General features: G+C 36.2%; 3 protein-coding genes across 16 annotated transcripts in view; 2 read left to right on the top strand and 1 right to left on the bottom strand.

Moving 5' to 3' along the window:
• The window catches only part of LOC117156189 (kynurenine/alpha-aminoadipate aminotransferase, mitochondrial), a 28,701-nt gene extending 18,698 nt beyond the window's left edge, over window positions 1–10,003 (top strand). For 8 of the 10 annotated variants that reach the window (XM_076624318.1, XM_076624317.1, XM_076624315.1 and 5 more), the window contains 11 exons: window positions 355–577; window positions 1,124–1,289; window positions 1,696–1,974; window positions 2,250–2,392; window positions 2,844–3,116; window positions 8,186–8,372; window positions 8,552–8,668; window positions 8,777–9,100; window positions 9,187–9,313; window positions 9,424–9,632; window positions 9,816–10,003. In XM_076624318.1, the coding sequence (XP_076480433.1) occupies window positions 355–577; window positions 1,124–1,289; window positions 1,696–1,974; window positions 2,250–2,392; window positions 2,844–3,116; window positions 8,186–8,372; window positions 8,552–8,668; window positions 8,777–9,100; window positions 9,187–9,313; window positions 9,424–9,632; window positions 9,816–9,863 (2,096 nt within the window). In that variant the 3' untranslated portion in view covers window positions 9,864–10,003. Of the gene's footprint in view, window positions 1–354; window positions 578–1,123; window positions 1,290–1,695; window positions 1,975–2,249; window positions 2,393–2,843; window positions 3,117–3,802; window positions 7,427–7,617; window positions 7,784–8,185; window positions 8,373–8,551; window positions 8,669–8,776; window positions 9,101–9,186; window positions 9,342–9,423; window positions 9,633–9,815 lie in introns of those variants that run through there. The other 2 variants (XM_076624320.1, XM_033333001.2) reach the window with 2 other exon arrangements.
• A 210-nt stretch (window positions 10,004–10,213) lies between these two features.
• Window positions 10,214–13,413, top strand: LOC117156187 (protein saal1). Of its 4 annotated transcripts, none has more exons than XM_033332999.2 (7): window positions 10,216–10,472; window positions 10,599–10,792; window positions 11,175–11,330; window positions 11,827–12,088; window positions 12,188–12,298; window positions 12,386–12,742; window positions 12,819–13,413. In XM_033332999.2, exons 2-7 carry the CDS (start codon window positions 10,628–10,630, stop codon window positions 13,040–13,042), a joined length of 1,275 nt encoding a protein of 424 aa, XP_033188890.1. In that variant the 5' UTR covers window positions 10,216–10,472; window positions 10,599–10,627; the 3' UTR covers window positions 13,043–13,413. The 4 variants fall into 4 exon arrangements, with proteins under 4 accessions (XP_076480443.1, XP_033188890.1, XP_076480441.1 ...); XM_076624326.1 differs by having other exon boundaries at window positions 10,216–10,486; XM_076624327.1 differs by having other exon boundaries at window positions 10,216–10,520.
• exp (expansion) lies at window positions 13,366–21,692 on the bottom strand. 2 transcript variants are annotated; one of them, XM_033332992.2, is made up of 9 exons: window positions 21,395–21,692; window positions 16,217–16,351; window positions 15,630–15,787; window positions 15,190–15,421; window positions 14,857–15,055; window positions 14,533–14,771; window positions 14,345–14,438; window positions 13,998–14,216; window positions 13,366–13,828 (listed from the first exon to the last, which is right to left on the bottom strand). In XM_033332992.2, the coding sequence occupies exons 2-9, from the start codon at window positions 16,325–16,327 to the stop codon at window positions 13,713–13,715; spliced, it is 1,368 nt and encodes a 455-aa protein (XP_033188883.1). In that variant the 5' UTR covers window positions 16,328–16,351; window positions 21,395–21,692; the 3' UTR covers window positions 13,366–13,712. The 2 variants fall into 2 exon arrangements, with proteins under 2 accessions (XP_033188883.1, XP_076480440.1); XM_076624325.1 differs by lacking the exon at window positions 21,395–21,692 and adding an exon at window positions 17,210–17,653.
• Between the last annotated feature and the right edge of the window lie 557 nt (window positions 21,693–22,249).

The following is a 22,249-nucleotide window of genomic DNA, read 5'->3' as shown; positions in this document are numbered from 1 at the left end:
AGCGAATTAATCGTTTCAGGTCAATTTGCGAAAGCTTTCTACGCCGCGATAAAACAAGGTATTGATTCCACACGGTGTACATCTGTTTGGTTAAATATAAAAGTAACGCAGAGGAAAAAGTCGGCTAATGTCCGTTGCGAAGAAAATTCTTGGAGAACGTTCAACTTTGAATCGTGGGATTCCTGTCAGCCTGTATCGTTGATCGATCGCGCTCTTAAATTCGTAGGCTATTCTACGTATAAACGCGCAAATCGAACGTACGAGATCGAAGAATCGCGTCACGGAGGCCTCGACGAGCAAAGAAAATATTTAATAAGAATCGAGAGTCGTACGTGTGTGTGTGTGTGTGTGCAGATATGGGGAGTGTCGTAGGCAGCAACGTGAACGCGAGCAACGCGACGACGAGGAGGATGGACTCGACGACGTTCCTGCCGGAAGCGACGTCGACCCTCAGCGAGCGGGAGCAACTGAAAATCGAATTTTACAAAACTTACGACGTTATGACCGGGGTCAGAATCGCAGCGACTCTCGGTGGTTTTTTCGGTCTTATGATCCTTCTGCTTGTTTATAAAAGCAGGTGAGTTCTTTTTCTCTTCGCTGTTACCCATCTTCCCTTTTTTTACCGCGTTATTTTATATACCAAGACTAATTTTACAGTTCGAACTCACTCGGGGCAAGTTGTTCGAGTTTCAGCACGGAATATCGTATAAATTTGCAAAAATTGCCGTCATTTTATCAGCTTTTTACGGATGTTTAAATATCTACGAAGCTCGATCGGAGTTGCGCTTTCCAATATATCGTATATGCAGAGAATAAGAATATACAGGTCGCAAAATTTTCGAAAACGTTCAGCCCGATTTTCAGGCAAGTCAGTTGGTCGCGCTTTCGACTCGTTTCAACGCGTTTTAACGTCGGATTTTTTGATCGAACGTTTCTAAAAATATTTCTAGCAATTTCGAAGAAAAGAAACGCCGTGTTCCGATGGGGATCAAACGTTCGGGATCGAATACGATTTTTGCTTCTCGAGGTAGAGGATGAAAGTACGCGAGCAAAGTTGTGTTTTTATATAGACAGAAAGGGTGTAAATGAGAGAAGAAGGGTAAAAGGAGGGTATGTGGGATAGGTGTAAATCGAGCAAGCAGTTGGAGGATCCAAGACTGACCGCAGCTGCAGCCGCAGCGGTAGCCGAAGCAGAAGCCGAAGAAAGAGCCCTCGCAGCCGCTCTCGAAGCCATTTCCAGATTACCACCTAGACCGGATCACGGCCCTAGAAGATCTCTTTGTGTCGAGGTCGGTCTACCCGTTCGTCGAATTAAACCGATCTTTATCGATATTTGTAATCGTAACGATCGTAGCGTAATCCGGCGATTATAAGCTCGTCGTAATTCCGTATAATCCGAGATTACGCTGAATTATAGGTGTAATTATACTTTTTAATCATATCGAATCGAATATTTTTTGCATTCCACGATAAGTCAGAAGATAGATGGTTTTTTATGCCAGCGAGTCTGCCACGCTTTGCTTCTGATCGCGAGAATATACTTCGATATAACGTAAAAACGCTCGATTACACATGTCCGATTTTTAAGATACAAAATTTCTCGAGTCGCGGGATAATATATATATATATATGGTAGAATATATCGCGAAAGAAAGAACGACGATAATACGATGACGACGGTTATTACGGTTAAAGGTGTCGCAATCTCATTTGCCAAAAATCGGGCCGCGTTTTGCGTCGGTTGGCGGTGGCTACGAGGCTCTGTTGACACCACCAACGAAGCAGCCGAATTTGCCGCTTCCCGAGGAACAAAGAAGATGCAGTTCGGTGACGTGTAGCAGCACCGGGAGTAGTTACCTCGAGAGAAGGGGGTCCGCGATGCCGGTACCATGTTTGCCGCTTCACCCTACGCTTTCCACGAAATACGCTGCCCACGACGAACCCTGGGATCTCTATTATCCCATCGACATTCAGGTAATCGCTAGCCTCCAGTAACAAACGTTCGTTCGAATCTTAACGTTCCGTCCGCTGACGCAACATTTCCACTTTGATTCGCAGCGTGAAATCATTTACGTCGTTTACGAAAATTCGAATCGATCTTTTACGCTGTCTTCTTCGATTCTAACGTAGAGTACATGGATATACGATACGATGATAAAATCTCGATACGATAACACGTTACTGTAATTCGAAAGGAACGAGCAAGTACGTGATTCGTTGTCGTAAGTTGTTTGATTGTTTGTTCGTAGGTAATTCAACCGACCCCGGAGCTTTCCCCGTGCACGAGCGAAGCAGGTCTTTACGCGAACGAGGCGATGATCACGGCGACTAGCGGCAAAAGAGCACCGTTGGCTTCCATGGGCAGTGTCGATCCTCCGGAACCAGACTCAAGGTTGTTAACGTAGAAACTTGTATAAATAATTTCGAAAATATCGTTGTAACGCGTCGGACGAACGAATAATATTTTGCCACGCTTTTTCCGGCTTTTTGTTTACGAAAATATTTTTACACGCGCGATTCCTTGTACGTAACGCACGCGTACGTAACAACGTATTCTCGCATTTTGTTCGCTGTACGAACAAAATGAACCATACGAAACGATTTTTTATCGTCTTCTACATTACTTACTACCATTACTACCGTTACTACTATTATACTCTCGTAGTATCGAATTTTTCTAGTCGTACGTAAATTTAACGACACTTGGATCCGTTTAATCGGTGTGTCACCTTGTTAGTCGCCGTATACGCGTGCGTCTTTTTTCTTCCTCGACGATTTCATCCTCTCCATTCCCTTTGTAATCGATCCGAATCTTAACGCTTGTTCCATTTGTACGTTCGTAGCTTGAATAATTCGAGGTCGCTCGGTTCCGACTCGGTCTTCCTAAGAGACGACGAGCAAGAAGAGTGTCTCGACACGGAGGATGAAGTATCTGGGTTCTCGACCGACTCCGAAGCAGCCGGGCCAAGTTGTCGACGGTTTCTTCGGGTACCCTCGAAAAAGAAGAAAACGGTCGACAAATGGGATGGTTGCTCTGGATGTGTCCCTAGACGGCGGCCTGAAGGCAAACCTTGTCAAGCTTGTCGTAGTATTAGCGCAGCCGTTGAAACTTCTAGGTATACCTAGTCGAACGATTGTTCCTTCGTTGCTTCTAAGCGTCGGTGACTCTGCGTCTTTACCACTGCCCTCTTAACCGAACCAAACTAAAATTAACAACTTTTAATGCTATATACCAAGACGAATATGCCTTCTATATAGCGGTATACGGTGTTCGAACCGGTTACGGTTACGATTACGGTTACGATTACGGTTACGGTTACGGTTACGGTTTAATTGGGTCAGTTCTCTATCTATTTGATCGCATGGTTACGCGGAATCGAGGAAATTCCGCGCGCGTTAACGTCGAAAATCAATTTTTCCACGATAAAACGACAAATTGCTCGAGAAACAGCCCGTCCACGTTCTTATTCTTCGAAACTTTTGTCGTTGTTTCATCCTTTCTACTACCGCTTCTATATCGTTATTTGTAAATACAAGATATTTATCCATTTTCCATCGCTCTTTTCCGATCGGTTTCCGATTTTCGCGTTTACTTCAAACTTATTTACATGGAATGACTTTGGGAAAAGCTGTCGTTACGAATATATCAACAGGTCTCAGGCCGTCTCTACGAGCACCAGCAGCCAAAGTAGCCCCGGTTCTCCGCCGTGTTCTCCAGCCATCGAGCTCAGGCATAGACCACCGCCGGCGCCGTTACCAACCAGTCCACCGGCCTGGTCGCAAGAAACTCTCTTTTAGTTCTCTAAAGATTCGCCAGAACGTTTTCGCAAACGGTCAGTAATCGCACAAAGGTATCCCTTCGGTGGGAAATAGAGGACGAAGAAAACGAAGAACGGACAGTGACTTCCGATCGAGTGACTTCGTTCGAGTTGGAATTCTCCGTTGGAATCGGTCGAATGGAACTAGAAAAGGGGTTATTTAAACGGATAGAGAAAACGGCGTATCGTTGTACGACGAAATATCTAGGAGGAATCTAAGACTCGAAGGGAATGGACGTATAGAAGTAGGAAAAGCAAGAACACGAACGGACCATGTTCGAGAGAAAAAAAATTACTTGGGAGAAAACAACGTTAGGCTGTAAAAAGCAGGAAGATCGTAATACGAGGAAGAAGAGTACGAGAATTATGAACAGTTACGGAGAAAGAGGAATACGGACGAGTCTGAGAAAATGTAATTAGGCGTAGAAAATAATAGGAAAAAGTATAAATATCGAAACTTTATCGAAGCACGTAGTTTTTGTTTGAGACAAAAACGAACAAAGATCCAGGTTTTATGGAAGAAAGAGAAAAAGCGAGGAACAGAGTTAACGAAATAAAAGATAAAGGAGAATACCAAGAGGCACTTGTATAGTAAGGTTTAAGCTTAACGTACGAATAAAGAAACAGAAGCAAATACTAACAGACTAATTAATCGTTAAACGAACTGTTGTAAAAAGAGGGGAATGCGTAGCGTACTATAGATATATATTGTAAATAACAAACGAAGGAAACGAAGAAAACGAAGGAAAGAACTGGAATTCGTTCTCTTCGTATTCGAGAAAAAGAAATAAAGAGAAAAGAAAAAGAAGGAGAGCGAAGAATCGTGTTTGTATCGCGTTAGAGAGAAAAAATCAAAACTTTTAAAAGGACGTTGTTGACTAAATAGTTGTGCGTGGAAAAAAAACGTGAAAAGTACTTCTCGTCGATCATTTTTTGTTTTATTTTTTAATACTTGTCTATAGATATGTACATGCGATATGCGCGATTAAAACTAAAAGTATAAGAGTTAGATTAATCGAAAGGTTGAAGGGGAAAACGACGATCGATATATCTTTTCCTTTAAATCGAATAATTACGTTACTCTCGTTGTGGTTTCGTTATTTTGTGCTAATCAAATGCGAAAAATCGTGCCGCCGAACCAGCCCCGTTCGTTTCGATCGAAATTAAAAGTGCCCGGGCACTTTCGAAACTTCTTTCCAACTTTCGTTCGTTTGTTAATGCCTTCTTTTCTCATACTTGATCGTGCTTAATCGATTAATTAACGACGCTTTGATGACTGCCAATTCAGAAGCAGAAATCCTTCGTGTATGTATGTGCGTCTGTGACTTGCGACGAGTATGAGCGCGGTATGAATGCGTGGAATGCACGGAATGCACGCGATCGTGTCTAGAAAACTAGAAAAACCAGAGAGCCAAGTATTAACAATGTTGTAAATTTTTCCATCGATCGGGACGCGTTTATAATCTTTTATCTTTGCCTTTAGATGCAAATACGACATTTTATGTTTCGCTTTCTTCTTTCTTTTTTCTTTTTCTTCTTTTTTTTTTTTTTTTTCAAGAATCGTTATTTTATCGTTGTTCGTCAAGCTGCTTGATTTTGTCGTGTCGAGTATTGTTCGACCGTTTGTTTATTTATTAATTATTTGTTGGCGTTACTTTATCGTTTTATACTATATTATGTATTAGCAGTTTGATACTAACGATCGATGTTGTTGTTCTTGATTCGTAAGTTTTATCGAGAATTTTAGAATTTTAGAATTTTAGACGATAAAGGAACGATATAAACGCGAACCCGACTACATGTTTACGTAATTACGTTACAACGCGAAACTTGTGTTGGTGCCTTTCCGCCGGGTCTTCTTCCATTATCATTTAGATAGTACTGTCGCGCAGACGATAATCTCGATGAATCAAAAGGGGTAACGTAATTAATAATTAACGATTTGATTCGATAAATAGTTATAGTGATGACAATCGTAATCGTAATTGTGATTATCCTTGTCAGTCTGATTATAACGAGGAAAGAATGCTGTAATTAAGGTAAGAAGCCAAGAAGAGGAGAAAAAAGAAGAAAAGAGAAAAAAAAAGCAGAAAACAATCATAACGATAGCGTTCCACGATTACGCGACGAAAGAGTAAATGAGAGATAAAAGCAATAGAGAAATTGTAAAAACTAGAAGAGAAAACAAGGGAAGGGAAGGTGTCGAATGTCAACGAGAACAAGAAGGGACGATAACGCGAGGAAAGAAGAAAGAGGGTGATTATGATTATGATGAAAATCATGATCACGAGAGGGAAAAAAAAGTTCTATCGTCTTTCGTAACGTTTTAAAGAAAGATCCTTCCTGATGTGTACGAACAATAAAACTTTCACCGTTTCCTACTATCACTTTCTTTCGTCATGCCTTCCCGTTAAATTTACAAATTTTTCTTTCCCATTATCGAAATGATCAGGCAGTCTCCGCGAAAGATATCGATGTATTCGAATATTCGATTAAGATATTTCGTCGAATTTATTTCTCTTTTTGTGAATTTTCTTCGTTACTCGCTGATGTACGACGTGGCGAAGAAAGAAAGAAAGAAAGAAAGAAAGAAAGAAAGAAAGAAAGAAAGAAAGAAAGAATACCGTAAGAAAAGTACGAGAATCGTACGATTACGTCGAAAACCATGCCTTTATGATTTTCACTCGATGTAAATCTTCTTCGTTGAATATTTCGATTTTTCAGCATGGTTATTGAGATACGACCGAGTAACGATGATAACGATGAAAGTAATTCTTTCTACATCCGAATCCCTGCAAACTTACAAGCAACATTTTACAATGAGAATGTACTCGACTTACGCTGTTTATAACAATAATCTCTCCGATCTTTACTCGACAACCTTTTTGCAATGGATGAATAATAGTAGAATACTCATTTTCTTTACCGTGTCTCTATTTTTTCAGATACGAAATAAAATATACATGTTGAACATAAGACGTTGAAGTGATATCCTCCATGATTTTTGTTCTTTTTACGCGCATCTTATCTTCCTATTTACCAACGCACCATGATATCGCTGTTTACGATTAGTGCAAGAACAAACTTAATTACGCCATACATTTATCTTTTCATTTCTATAATTAATTTATTTATTTTCTTGTGAAATATTCTTCCATTCCATAATCGATTTATATCTGGTTGAGGGAAATTTTCATCGATTACAATGGTCCGATTTGTAACGTTTCGATCGTAACGTATCAACAATGTAAGCTGATGATAACCCACCGCATGAATAACAGGCTAAGTTTCGTTAAAACCATAGTTGTGCCGAAGTCCAGTCTCTCGATCACTTTCGACACGCTCGCTCGGTATCCATCGATCCCGTATTTCATAATAAATTTAAAATATTTAGAAATTGTCGACTTACCGAATTTATCTGACTCGATTAAATTGGGTAAAGCCGGAGTTATTCGACTCGCTTGGACGCCTATCGTTTCGACAAAAATTAACCGAAACAAAGGTCAAATATTAAAAACTAACCAGTGGTTCGTAATTCATAATGGATTTTTCGACGTTTCTAACGAATGTCACGAGAAGGCGAAAGTCTAGTATCCTTCGTGAATTAGGTAAGAACTCTTGATTTTTTCCTATCTTATTTCTTATTAATATCGTTTTTATCATCGCTGTTATAATAACATTGTCTGCGATATCTGATATTTTATTAGACAATTCGTAAAACTCTGTCTATCCTGTATCTCTTGGAAACGATAATTTATAAAGATAATTCATATGTAAATAACATCTTTGCATGGCACAGCGATGAGATTTATAGAAGCGAAAGATGCGATAAGTCTAGCTAATGGAATGCCGAATACAAAGACATTTCCTTTCGTGGATATCTCCGTAACGTACAAGGGTGGAACAAAAGTAAAACTCGTCGGAGAAGAGTTGTCCTGGTCTCTTCAATATGGTCCTTCCCAAGGGTAATTTAGAAAATAAGAAACAACGATAAAATATACTTTACTCTATCAACGGCTACTTGATGCATTTTCACACTCGATTCTCTCGAAAACGAAAAAATGTTCTCCTTTCCCCCCCCCCCCCACTTGGTTTTGCACCCACAATCGTCATCCGACTATCTGTACCATGATTTCGCAGACACGATAATACAATCTGTACAATAAGAATAATCTTTCGTTCGTACTTTAGGCCCATAACCTATTACAACGATGTCGTTGCACTCTTATTCTCTCTTGCTTACTAATCGTTGTGCATCTAGTGCTCATGCTGTATAGTATGCTGTATAGTATGCGATAATATTATATATATAAATAGTATCGTATACTTCTTCCATCATTTTTCATTCTTTTATTTTTCCATTTAAGATACTTGCCATTGTTAAAAAAAATGCGAGAATTTCAAGAATATTGGCACAAGCCGATATACAAAGACTGGGACGTACTTTTCACGTCTGGATCGATGGACGGGTGTAGCAAAATTTTCGAGATGACTTTAGAAACAGGCGATCCTGTGATGGTTCAAACACCGACTTACGACGGAATTCTAAATGCGGTAAATCTACGCATTCGTTTATTATTTTTTTATTTTTTTTTTTTTTTTTTTTTTTTTTTTTTTTTTTTTTTTATGATTTCGATCTCCCTCTAACTAAGACTAAATACCTCGATATTCTCAAGCTGTTTTAATAGATTTTATTTTATTAAACTCTTCAACGTTATTCGTCTTTTCTTCAGCTCACACCTTTAATGCCAGAATTCATCGAAATTTCACAAGATCGGGATGGTATAATTCCGGTAAATATAAGAAAAATTTGCGAAGAAAGACGAGACAGTGGTAAACCAATGCCAAAAGTGAGTTGCAGAGAAAATTGAAAATCAAGAGATAATTTGACGTAATCGATCGTATATTACTACGTATTACCATATTCGGATATAAAGAAGGATGAACTTGTTTCGTAGGTCCTTTACGCGAATCCTACAGGAGCCAATCCAACGGGAACAGTTTTGACGGAATCGCGAAGAAGGGAAGTTTACGAATTGGCTGATACATACAACTTTTTAATCATCGAGGACGATCCCTATTGTTTTATCCATTTCGTCGATAAGAAACCTACCACCTTCCTCGAATTGGATACCAAAGGACGTGTAATACGTTTGGATTCTTTCAGCAAAATTCTAAGCGCCGGTCTTAGATTAGGCGTTGTTACAGCGCATAAAGAAGTCATTAAAAAATTAACTACACATATGGAAGCAACAAATATTCACGCTTCCTCTTTATCGCAAGTAATTTTTACAATCTTACGTACATTACGAATATTTCATACGGAAATCAAAGTATTTTCCTTCGTCGATGATTATTATTTTTACAGGTTTTGCTGTTCAAATTACTAAACGTATGGGATCTGGAGAAGATACGGCAACATTTTAACGACATTCAGAAATTTTATCACGAAAGACGAGACATTATGCTGTCTTTGATGGAAAAACATCTTACCGGTATATAATAATATCAAATTACAGCAAGGTTTCGTTTTTTAAAAATCGAAAATTTTGAACTTGGTATTTTTTTTCTTTATCTCGAAACAAAAGCATCTTTTATATTTTAGGATTGGCAGAATGGAACGTTCCAAAGGGTGGGATGTTCGTTTGGCTAAAAGTGAATAAAACGAAAGATGTAATGGAATTGGCAAGGATGAAGTGTATTTCCCAAGGGATTTTTCTTATTCCCGGTCATGCGTTTAACTACGACCGCTCGAAACCTGAACAGCATCTCAGACTATGCTACAGTTACGCGACACCGCAAGAAATCGATAAGGTTCTTGTTTTCTTTGATTCCGTTTTGTATTTAATTCACCTAATAATTTATAGTATCGCGTCAATCTTCTTCTAACGTCTGGTATATCTACTTTTCTACTAATTTGTTTATATATTCAAGATCGTTTATATATTTCACATATTCTTATGTGAAAATTATATTACGTCGTTCTTTTCTTTTCAGGCGCTTTCAACGCTAGCTACGTTGATACGCGAGGAGATAAGAAAGTAGAACTGGAAACGGAGATGAAATATATTATTCATGTTTCTTCTCGTCTTTTCTTTTACAGCTATAATTAAGTTCGTACTTCTTTTGTAATTTGTAGAATGTGAATCATTAAGAAAATAAATATTATATATCAAGCTTTTAAATATTTTAATTCATCTTCCCGTGGAAAAAGGACAGATATAATACATTATAGATGGATATATAATTTGCAATTTTTTATTTTTAATTCTTTTAATTTTAATTTGCGATACAATAAGATAAAAAAAAAAAAACGAGGCATACATGTATTCTTTTTTATAATTCGCAGCTAAATTCATGTAAGATCTCAATAGAAATCCGCACTAATGTTGTGTGGTTTCCTTAAGGTTCGTACGATATTTCACTTGGAATATTATGTTTTCAGTGACTGGTAGATATCGAATTCGATCTTGAGTTATCGATATGATTTTGAATTCGCAATTTAGAATTTACGCTGGTGGCTGCGATGAGAATGACACGAAAAATATCGCAGGGCTAAACATTAGTAAAATTCGTTTAACTAAATAAGCTAAAGCAACAGCAAGTGTCGAAAACGGTTAGGTTATCTCCATTTACATCGATCAGCTGTGCCAAGTTCGTACCAGAAAGTGAATAATTTGTGATAAATTATTATTTCTCTAAGTATATCTTTGCTCAAATTATTATCAACTTAATGTAACTATCTGTAAAATCAATAATAATTCGTAAAAAATACTGTAGAAAGAATAGTGGTTTAGCGAGTAGGAAGAATGAGCGAGGTTCAGGAACCTGAAACTGACAAAGTGGAACCAAACGTACTGTTAGAAACTCAAGAAATCGGAGAAGACGAAATTAAAAAGTTGAAAGGAGATACTGTAGGAGATACTCTTTATAGCAGCAAATGGATAATCAATATTTTACTTTCAATATCAAAGGTACGTATCATAGTCTTAAGTTGAGTTACATTTGATTCAAGCTCGTATTAATTTCCTATGTTTCATTGTTAAATTTCAATAAGTCATGTTTTAAGAAAGGTATTACTTAAATCTCTGTTATATTAAAGATGTTTATTTTGACGATATAAATAAGCTATATTATGTCTTAATAATTATAATAAACTTTGTAAATTCATTCGTTTTACCAAACAGTCTTAGCTCTTTCAAAGTTACATATTTAAAGTTTCAACTTTCAAAGTTTCAAAATTATTTATGCGTTTAATCTATACAACATACACATATCTACTTAGACATACTTATATATTAACATTTGTTATACGAGCATATTCAAAGTAATTTAAATAAATTGAATATTGCAAAGGTTTTCGAAGATGGCTGGAACGAGAAAGTGGAGTACGACTTATGCACGTTATGGGATATGACTGCAGAGAAAGACATTGTTAACTTTCTTGTAGATAATGATTTTCTTAAAATTGCAGAATTTGCTTTGAATTCATCCGAAGAACCAAGATTTACGGTACGATTTATTTCAAGATTATTTTATCTCTTAGATCTGTATTTTATTTATTCAATAAAAATTTTAGAAAACATTTCCAGAGTTCCATGATTTCTAGACTATAAGAACTTGCAGCCCTTGATTTCTATACACCGTAAACTCCTTTTATATATATCGAATCCTTTATGGTTCTTAATGATTTTCTAATTAAAATAACTGAATCGAAATAATAAATAGAAGCTATTTGCTTATAATGTATCTAAATTTTTTTAAGTCATAAATCGCTCGCAAAGTCGTAAAAATTACTCGCTAATCGAATAGTTGGAATTTTTTAATCTTATTTTCTATTTATCCTTTCCGTATATTAAAATACTTTGAACCTATTTTGTACAAATTTTTAAACCTCCTTTTAAAAATCCATAAATCACAATAGTAAATTTTTTACTAACAAAAAACTATATTTCCTTTCGCATTTTATATTATATGTAAAAGCTTCTTAGTATTCTTATTTTTATAGGAAATAATTTTGGGAATAATTGGCAATATGACTTGCGAACCATCAGTGCTTGATATATTGGGAGAGAAAGAGGAGCTTCTTGAAACGATTCTTCGCCTCCTTTCTTCCGAAGACGCTGCTACATTAGTACAAATACTTCGTCTTCTACGTTCTGCGCTTTGGAATATTCAAATCAATCCTGAATCAAAATGGAGAGTTAATTTAAGAAATTCAACGTTTTTAAGGGAGGTGGTTCCTTTTATCTTAAAAAGTTCCACAAACGGTAACTACAATAATACTTACTCTTTGCAACAGTAGTAATAATGAGATTAAAAACAAATAGAAATTTGAATTTGATACCGATCGAAATAAATTATTACAGAGGAACTTTTGATCGCAACGACAAGTTTTTTGCGTTCTTCGGCAGAGATCGATCTTTCATCTGGAAAAACATTATTGGATGAGCTATTCGAATCTTCTAGTTTTCTGCCAGGTGCCAAATTTCATTATATTTTTAACGAAAAATTATCCAATCCATCTGTATGAGATAGAAGGCAAACGAGAAATTTGAAACTTGTAGGAATGTTGGAATCCTTCGAAGAAGTTTTTCCTCAAGACGAAGCACCTTATTCACCTTCGACTTTAAAATATCTTGAAGATTGGTTGGAGTTGTTTTCGATCGTTCGAAAAGGACATCAAATTCATCAGGAGATCTTGCAAGAAGACAATTTAAACAGAACAGTAGAGATTCTACGAAGAATTTTAGCAAGTTTTATCGATCCGTGGAATCTTTATCCTTTGGATGAGACCAAAGCTTCTTGCGTTCATAGATGTGCAGAAATGATTCTCGATTTTCGATGGAAAGGATTTTTAAGGGCAGACTCGACAGTCGATATAGATGCAACAGTTTTAAAAATTATAGTTAGCATCAACACAGGTGAATTATATCGTTATATATGAATGACTTTCTATACTATAGATATTTATAGATATACTATGGTTATTTTTTGCAGCAATGAAAGAAGAAGAAGAAGATTCAAAAGAAACGATGGGAGAATTACTAAAATATCTTGTAGGATATTGGATCGAAGTGTCAAAAATCTCTTCTGCAGATGAAATTATAAAAATTTTGAAAATAAACGAAGACTCTGTTATCGATCATACGATAAATTTATTAAAATCAAAAATTCCTGCAGAAAAGATCATCAGTATAATAAATGGATTACCGAACAAATAAAATGAGGGTTTAGAATAATAGAAAAAAGAAAATGATTAAGTTAACCGACGAAAGCAATTATTGTTACAACCTTTGACAAAGACACGAGGATTGGATTTTTTAATTATTTGATAAAATGAAGAATCTTTTTTCACCTTTGTAAGAAATTGCTTCTACATGTTGTATACAACTCCTATCATATCCTACAAATTGTATTAGATTGGACAAAAATTTTGTATTAATTTTATATATCTTTATATTCTCTTTTTATATTAAAATGTTTTTTACCACTTTTAATCAGAAAACTTTATACTTCCTCAAAGGTGTATAAATAAAAGTTGGCATTGTTCTACAATTTTATTGCAATAAAAATTTGAGTATTTCAAGTAGTACATTAACAATATACAGTTTATAGGTACAAACGGAAGATTAGTTCTTCCTTTTTTATAACTACTCCACTCTCGTTTTAGTCCTTTCTGTTGCTAATTATTTACTTATATTTGTATGTGTTGCGCGTAGTCTTTATTTTATTCCGTTTTTAACGAATGCATACATTTTTATGCATAAGGTTCTTTTAACTGTCTTTTACGTTCTATTATACCTGCATTTGGTGATATTGTTTCGTCCTCGTTTGAAACTTGTAGTTCACTCGTTTATATGCTAACTTGCTTTTTGTTAATTTTCTTTATTTTTAGTCCCACTCTCCGATATACATCGCTCTGGGTGTAGGAGGAATTACACCTCTGGTCGGTACAGGAAACCTTCCATATATATGGTTATACGGTGATTCGTTTCTACCATCTGAATCTGCGAAAAAAGAAAAACGAAAAGTGAGGAATTTGTTAGTTATTTTTTAATATATCGATTAATACGTTGGATTAGATTGTTATTATATATTAAATTTTTCAGAATTTTTCGAAATTTTTCGGAATTTTTCGGAATTTTTCAGAATTTTTGCAAAAGTATGTTACAATACCAAGTCCACTTTCGAAGCTTCGTGCGTGATACATAATTGGCGGTCGATTGCCAGGTAAATGGCCATAAATTTGAGAGGATTGGCTACTAGCGTAACCGGTAGCAGCATATGTTGCTTGATTAGGAGGTCTGGCGTACATTCTTGTCGAGACTTTACTATTTTTCGCCATCTTTACAAAGTTAGGAACACGAGCTCTTAATCCGCAGTAATACGGATCGTCTGTTGAAAAAGGAACATATGTATGATTATTAGTTTCTCAAAAGAGAAGAACTCTTATCATTTTTGTCTAAATATTCATAATAATGGTTTAAATGCGTCGATAATTTGTTAAAGAACCGAAAGTTTACCGTATTTCTTTTTGTCGTCGTTTCTATTTCTCTTGTCCTCGTTCGTTATGACAGGTTTTCTAGCATAGTCATCTTCTATGTCGTCATAATCAGGCTGAAACGAGTGAAATGAATATCATTAAATATCATTGTTTTAAAGTAACATTAAAAGGTAACGGTGGAATGAAAAATTGTGTACATATAATTACTTTAGGTATGTCATGACTATAAATATTCTCCCTTGGCGGTAGTTTCGGTGGCCTTTCGGCTCTTCTTTGTCTACTACTCGTTGATTGAGCGTAGATCTGTTCTCGAGCTTCTCGGTCCTGCTGGAACGCCTCGGAAACTCCAATCGAAGATGAAACTCCTGCTATACTATACGGATCTTCATCGGGAATCGGTATCCTAGGTCGATTTTTAATATCCACGGGCCTTTGTAACGCTAGAACTAATTTATTTGTACGTTATGTACGAGCACAGATTTACGTTAAACGTCGAACGAAACAATCGGTAAAATCGTTGATTCACTACACCTGGTGGTAATTTGGACTTCAACATGTCTAAACCGACAACATTTACAATGAGGACCCAAACGGGACATTGAAGAAGGTCTGGTTCAGTTTTGACGAAAACAATTGCGCTCAGACACTGCATTTCTAATCTTCTTCTGTCCGGATATGCTCTTCGAGTCTCCCGGGAAAGATTCGTTTGAAACTTATTCATATCGAACACCTGGTAACAGATTTAAAAAGAACGACGATAGAACATGGAAAGAAATTTGTTATGTATATAGTATCTGTATAAGCGAAATGAAAGAAAAAGATGGGTTTGAGGAATCGGAGCAAAATATATCGTGGAACGCTTACTTTCCCCGGTTTCTCATGTTCTAACGCTCCTTGAGAATTCCGTGCAATTTCTGCTCCAATTGCGTTGTCTTCCTGACTGGTCGGCTTTATGTAAACGTTATTTTTACACAACCTTTTTATTAATATGTTCCCTTGCTCGTCCATTTTAATCTTTACACCTTGGTTAATGTGTTTCTTCGCCTCTTCCGTTTTCGTATCCCTCATAGGATTTTCGAAACCGCACAATCCTATCCTATGTTTCACAAAGAGCAGAAAACGTAATAATTTGTTGTTTCCTCTACAACTTTCCTTCTATACATTTTTTTTCTTTTTTTTTTTTGTTTTATATACTTTACTACCGAGACTTTTTTATCCGCTTCGTTAACTGTTTAACCGCGTTGAGGATACTTGGAATTTTGTTTAGAAGATGGCATTTAAAGATCGTAATACGGTTCGTTTACCTGAAACCATCGAATCCATCGTTAGATCCATTAATCGTGAGAACAGGTGCCCTGGCGTACGCTTTTGCTACCCTGCGGTTCCTTTCGAAAACGATTACCTTGGCCCAAATTTCGTCGTCGATTTGGTTCCATTTGTCCAGTACTTCTTGGATATGATCCTGAAATAAAACATCAATGTTATACCATCGTTGTATACGTGTTTTTCCTCGATATAACGTCGTATACAGAGCGAACCAACAAATTGAATATCTCGTAGAAACTAATTGTAGGAGAGAAAAATTTGTCAAATTAAAATTACTTGTGATAAGGGAAATCATATATAATTTTTATATCGTACACGTGTAATTGTAACAACTTGTTCTTAAACAGTGTCCAACGTTTTATCTCTTACGTCTATAAACAAGAGAACGTTTAAGACCGATACAGTGCTCTGCAACGTTACGGGCAATCAAAGTTAGAGGATAATTTTTCTTAACCGGTTCTACTTAACGGGTTGTAACTTAACGTAACTTAATTATTATTATTACTATTAATATTATTGAATATCACTTTTATATTATTAGCAATGGGGTGTATTACTACTTTACCTTGTAAAGTTTATCAAGATTATACCACACGTCCTCCTCGTCTTGATCCTCGTATTGCGCTTCAACGAGGTTGTCCCTCGATCGAGATAGAATCTTCCGCCTCGATACCATTTTTCACCGAAACACTCTCTCAATCTATGCGAAAACATTCGTTTCTTTTTTAAAATTTCGCGTTACGCGCAATTTCACGTATACTTAAAATTGTTATCCTGCTATAATTGCTTCGTATAATTAGCGAGAATTTGGCAAATAGTCTTTATATCGCTATTGAAACTCGTTGCGAATATCGCATTATCCATGTACAAGATCGATGATCGATGAAATCACGGCGAAGATTTAAACTTTGAAAGTTATCGTCGTTACGTAACAAAGACTATCGAGCAATAATTCAATTTTTTAAGAGCAAATATAAACAGCCGATACTTTCACCGTGCAATCTTTCTACGCGATGTAATAAGTACGCTGCCCGCTTTAACTCCTCACCTGATTAAATAAACGTTATTATCTGAATCGCATATTCATCCCGATTATGCATGCCGATCGTTATATAGTTGGAAAATAAAACAGTGATAATCGCTTGTCTCGACTATTCCATATTAATGTTTAAATAATTAACGTTTTTATAGTGTAACAGTTGGTGACTTTTAATTTTTAAACGCGACATGTAAATGTAATTTAGTTTTTTATTATTTTCGATGTTTCGATCGAACGACGTACGACGTATACGTTTAAAAACGTCTATAGTTGCTTGTTCGTCGTTGATTCATTAATTCACTGGATCAAAACGTTTATACATTTTACCTTGAAATTACGTTCTTCCACCGTGTCCCACCCGTTTATACCCGATTTCCGATATTTATTTTAACGTAACTCCATTAACAAACATTCACACGTGTCGAATACCGAAAATAAACCTTTCTCTTTCGGGATAGACGGAAAAAGAAGAAGATGAAGAAGAGGAAGAAAAAGAAGAAGATCGAAGAAGCAACTTACGCTTACACTTTGTCGCGTAACACCGTGTTGCGAAAAATCGTACGTTTCTTTAGTCATTCCGAGTCGTTAACATTTCGAGGAAAGAGAATTTGAATCGCGTTCGCAAAAGCGACGTGTCTTTCACCTTCTCGAAAGGATGAAAAGCGGGGAAGACGAGACGCGCGACGAGCGACTCTGTCCGAGGCGATGTTGAAAAATTGTCTAAACGTATTGCACGCTGGTGAAGGGGGCAGTTGGTACGGGTCTGGCGGCGCTCAGCCTTCGCATTCTTCGGAGAGAAGTGAAAGCCAGGAGTTTCAGGGAAATTCTATGCGGAATCGAAACCCTTTTTCCATGGTGCTTCGCTCGGACATAAATCGTTGGAAAGTTTATCGTCTATATATTTTAATCTTCTTTTCCTTCTTCGTCTTCCTCTCCTCTGTTTTTAACGAAAAAGTTGACTTTGTTGCTCTCTTCTTCGTTTGGCCAAAAGTCGAAGAAAGAGATTATTTCGTATTAATCTCGTTTTCCTTTGCAACTGCATTCTCTTCTTTTTTCGTGGCTATCTAAGAGAGCCACGTTTCACGACGATCTTTCGTTTTCCCCGTCTTCCTTAAAGTCGTCGTTATACCCTGTCGGGCATCGCAAAGATATTTCGGACAGCTACACTTTGTCGTACGCGATGAAATCTCCGTCGATTCTCTATGTAGATTAACGCGACTTCTCGCCATAACGTTGCCATATTTGGCTGTACCTACTAGCACGTAGGCCTATATAGCAGAAAATTATATGGTAATATTTGATGGTAGAAAAATTGTCCTGTGTTCTTTCCACTTTCACGTTCCTTTCGGTTAATTCGAACACCGAGCCAAGGAATATTCGTATCGAAAGTTGTTCCTCTGGTAAAGATCGTAGGTCGCTAGCGTCCAAATACGTTTTACGTGATTTATTCGAGAATCGATGTTGCGCGTATTCAAATTATTCGAGTCTAATTTTGAAGAGCTTTTGAAGAAACCAATTTCTATTTTTAATGGCAATGGAGAACGTAATCCTTGGAGATTCTTTATTCTTTATATTTAATTGTTATCGATAAATAAAAGGTAAGGATGTAACGTAAAGGAGTATCGTACTAGTAACGAAAGAATGGTGCACTGAAATTGCTATCGGTAGCTGCGATACGATAATTATTCACACCGAAACATCGATTATACTATGCTTGTTCTTTTCTGTAGTAGTAGGGTAGGAGAGGTGTCGCTTAAAGAAATACGGATACAATTTTTCTCTACTTTTCGTTCGTATCATCGATATCGAATATATGGTAGAACAGAGTGTGATATACAAATCGATTAAACGACCTTCTTCCGTTTCTTTGTTATTCTACGTCTTTGCGGCAGATGCTCGAAGATTTGGAAAAAGATAAACGAAAATCATGTACCGGTTGAAAGTCAAGGAAACCTACATATGGGATAAAAAAGAAAAAAAAAATGAACGAAATATTTCCACGTAGCGCATATCCTATTTTCGTGCCACGATATTCAATTACGTGGTTGTCGTACTGGAACGCGGCATATAGAACATGACGAATATATTCGGTAAAAGTATTTCTAAATTCGGATCGTATTTGCGAAGGAGCGTAACGCTTGACCGGGGCCGTGCGGCGACTATGCAGCCGCAACATCTTTAGATCGTTGCGTGTCGAGAGAAGTTGCGAGAGAAGTTTTGAGCATTTTTAGAATGTATCGGCCGGTGTCGGTTTTTCCACGCTGCTTAAAGGAACGAATGTGCGCCGTGCCGTAAGGCGTGCACGAATCGAATACGAAATGCGTGTTCCTTAACACGTTTCGCGGACGTACCTAAGTACGTGCGCATATAAACGTTATACGTGTGTGCCATGTACGTACCTATGATATACGTATGTACATACGAAAGTATCTGCGAATATACATATATATACGCTTAAGTAGGTATCACGTACAGTACACCGGTTCATAAGCTTTCGGACACGTAGTACATTTAAAACAACCCTTAACTATAGAGTACTCGTTATAATTTACCAGAGAATTGTTTCAAATTGTTCGGGTAGCTTGACGTAGCTTCGGATAACTTCGAACAGCTTCAGATAGCTTCAGATAGCTTCAGATAGCTTCAGATAGCTTCAGATAGCTTCAGATAGCTTCAGATAGCTTCAGATAGCTTCAGATAGCTTCAGATAGCTTCAGAAGGGAATACGAATGTCGATTTGGTGGATAAAATTCGTCGATAACGTAGATCGATTAAATCATCCGAAAACTATACTGTAAACACGAGAGTACTGTAGTAATAACGAGAATACGGACGTCTGTAGCTAAAGGATACGAATAAATGAACCTAAATCGAAGATTTTATTATAGACGTATTTTAGTAGATATTATATACGTATATACGTATGTATTAGGTATGTACGCGTCGCGACATCGCCTATTAATATAGGCGTTGAAATCTCCTTCTACCTATACCTACCTATCGTATCTATCGTATAAAATTCGCATACGTATGAAAATTACGCTTTTCCTCTCTTTTCTATTCCTTTTTCCATTTAAAACAGACAAGTAGGCGTTTCTTTGGTTGCTTGACATTTTCATTTCTTCCAGTTTAATCGCTTCCTCTTCTAATAATATTACGATATCGTTATAATTTCTTACTAATCGTTCGGTTTTATCGCAGTTAACAGTACCTCGTGAAATAAACGAATAATCAAGTCAATAATAATCAATAATCAATTATATATGTTTATAAAGCAAAGAATTTCGAAAATAGATTTGGGGAATCCTTGATACAGACATTGACTCTGCATGCCAATCGCATTTCTGTACTAATAATTACTCGAGTATGTAATTAACTGAATAAAATAGATGATCGGATAAGTGACTGAGAAATCCTCGTGATTATAAGTACAGCTATTAATAACGAGTGTAGATACTGTGTGTGTGTGTGTGCGCGCGTGCGTGCGTGCGTGCGTGTGTGCGCGCGCGCGTGTGTGTGTGTATATATATACACACGTACGAAGCAATACTTCTTTCTCTATAGTTATTATTACGAATTCATTGATTCGTTAAAATTTTAAATACAGCAACACTGATTGTTAAATATGTTCGCGATAAACACCGGCAGATTTTCGGTTCTATGTATAAAGATTAATTTTTATCGTGTTTGCTTACTTTGCATACTTCTAAAGACCGAACGATATTTTCAGATGTATAAAAATATTAGAATACAAAAGTAACATATCGTCGCGTACTTACGATATCGATTAATATACATTTCGAGTGTCGTTATTTGAAAAACAATAAAATATTACAAAATTCTACGCCATTTTATTAGAAATGTCAGAACCATTTAAAGAGAATTAGTAACAAAGAAGCGTTATTAATAAGCGACGTAATATTTAAATGAGAAATATTTGAAAAATCTGTTTCAATGGTAATAGATTATCGTGTAATCTTTAATCTTTATTATGAAAATATCTCTCCAATGGCAAGGGACTTTCACTTTTGTTAATGGTCGAATAATCGAATAGTCTAAAATCTCCGGGTAATGGAGAATCTTACTAAAGCAATGTTCGGTATATATTATTTTCATCTAAAAGATTTATAATTTAATATATAATGGCTATCGTTCTAATTCTATAATCTTTCTCGTTATATCTTCCTTTTTCTATTCGATTATTTCAATCTCGTAAGATATTAACGTAACATCGATAGAAACATTTCATACTTAGAATCACAGTGCTCGATTACGTATATTCGATTAAACGAATCTTTTTAATTTTAACAAAATAAAAAAACAGATTTTCTTTTTGAAAAAAAATCTTCCAACTATAAAGACGTTCGCACATGTCAACTAATAAATCCCATATGTTATATACCTTCGTACAGTTCACGAGTATCTAAAAAATGTATAGTATCTTTTACGCGAATCGTTCGACTTCCCAATTATTAATCTTAATTTTGAGCTCTAAGACGATGAAAGATTGTGACACGTGTAATTTCAACTTTGCCAATTAATTTAAAAAACAACGCAAAATCATTTGCACGAGCAGCATTTAAATTACTCGAACGATGATATATAACAATGGACATTAGTATCTAAAATCTAGTTGCTACGAAACCGGAGATATCTGTTAAGGCTATTTAAAAACATATCTTTTCATTTTGTTAATCTGCATACCTTTCTTTGGTAACAAAACTTTTCCAAATGCCTTTCAATATGGTTCGTAAACGTCAAAGGCACTCGCGTCTTCTCCATTACCCATAATTCACTTCCTGAAACCGCGGGATTCACGCTCGCAGTCTGTTTATCTCACTTCGATAAAATGAAAGAAACGGACAAGAAATATTTTAACGTAAATGGTATCTTTAGATCGATTAAAAACCCGAGAAAATTTATCCAAGTTTTTTAATATGGCGCAGCTTTGAAAGAGCTTTGCCCACTGAAGAGTGAGAACCTATCCGCCATCTTGGTGAACGCATGCGCTGTCCTCGAGACAAGTCGAGGACGAAGGCCACGCATGCGCGGTATTAGTCTCTTCATGGACCCCTCTTCGTGCTACATGGGCCTGAATTGGGACAGTAGAAGCGATGGCTTCGAGTGACCTCGAATGCGAACAATAGATCGCAATATCCACTTATCTTATTTTACTTTATATCCATATACTACTCTCCGAGTATATTTATATCTTTTATACATTTTAAATTAATTATATTTACCTTGAAGTAAAAATAACTGAATATTCATTTACATTTATCGTTAAATGTTACTAAATCAAGTTTTTTAACTACTGTTTCTGTTACTACTCTAAGCTAGGCTGCAAAATACTAACGAAACATCGATACTACGTTAATATATATATATATATATACATATATATATACACTAATGTATATCCGTGTTCTATTTAAATTATCTTAATTTTTTTCTAATAATATCTTAACGCACGAGTAAAATGAAACTCCATACGTTTATTGTACACAGTGACATAATAAACAGATAACGTAACCCACACCTCTTTGTATGCCAACGGAC

The sequence above is a fragment of the Bombus vancouverensis genome, chromosome 14 (assembly GCF_051014615.1).
Source record: "Bombus vancouverensis nearcticus chromosome 14, iyBomVanc1_principal, whole genome shotgun sequence".
NCBI lineage: Eukaryota > Metazoa > Arthropoda > Insecta > Hymenoptera > Apidae > Bombus > Bombus vancouverensis.
The sequence above is the reverse complement of the archived record's forward strand: the minus strand, read 5'-3'. Positions and strand labels throughout refer to the sequence as shown.

Coding starts and splice junctions, on each gene's coding strand:
- LOC117156187 (XM_033332999.2), top strand. CDS start 10,628: ATGAGCGAGGTTCAGGAACCTGAAACTGACAAAGTGGAACCAAACGTA. Junction 12,089..12,187: donor CTTAAAAAGTTCCACAAACG/GTAACTACAATA, acceptor AAATTATTACAG/AGGAACTTTTGATCGCAACG. Junction 12,743..12,818: donor TATAGTTAGCATCAACACAG/GTGAATTATATC, acceptor TATTTTTTGCAG/CAATGAAAGAAGAAGAAGAA.
- exp (XM_033332992.2), bottom strand. CDS start 16,327: ATGGTATCGAGGCGGAAGATTCTATCTCGATCGAGGGACAACCTCGTT. Junction 14,772..14,856: donor GAAGTCCAAATTACCACCAG/GTGTAGTGAATC, acceptor CAAATAAATTAG/TTCTAGCGTTACAAAGGCCC. Junction 13,829..13,997: donor AAGCTTCGAAAGTGGACTTG/GTATTGTAACAT, acceptor CTTTTTTCGCAG/ATTCAGATGGTAGAAACGAA.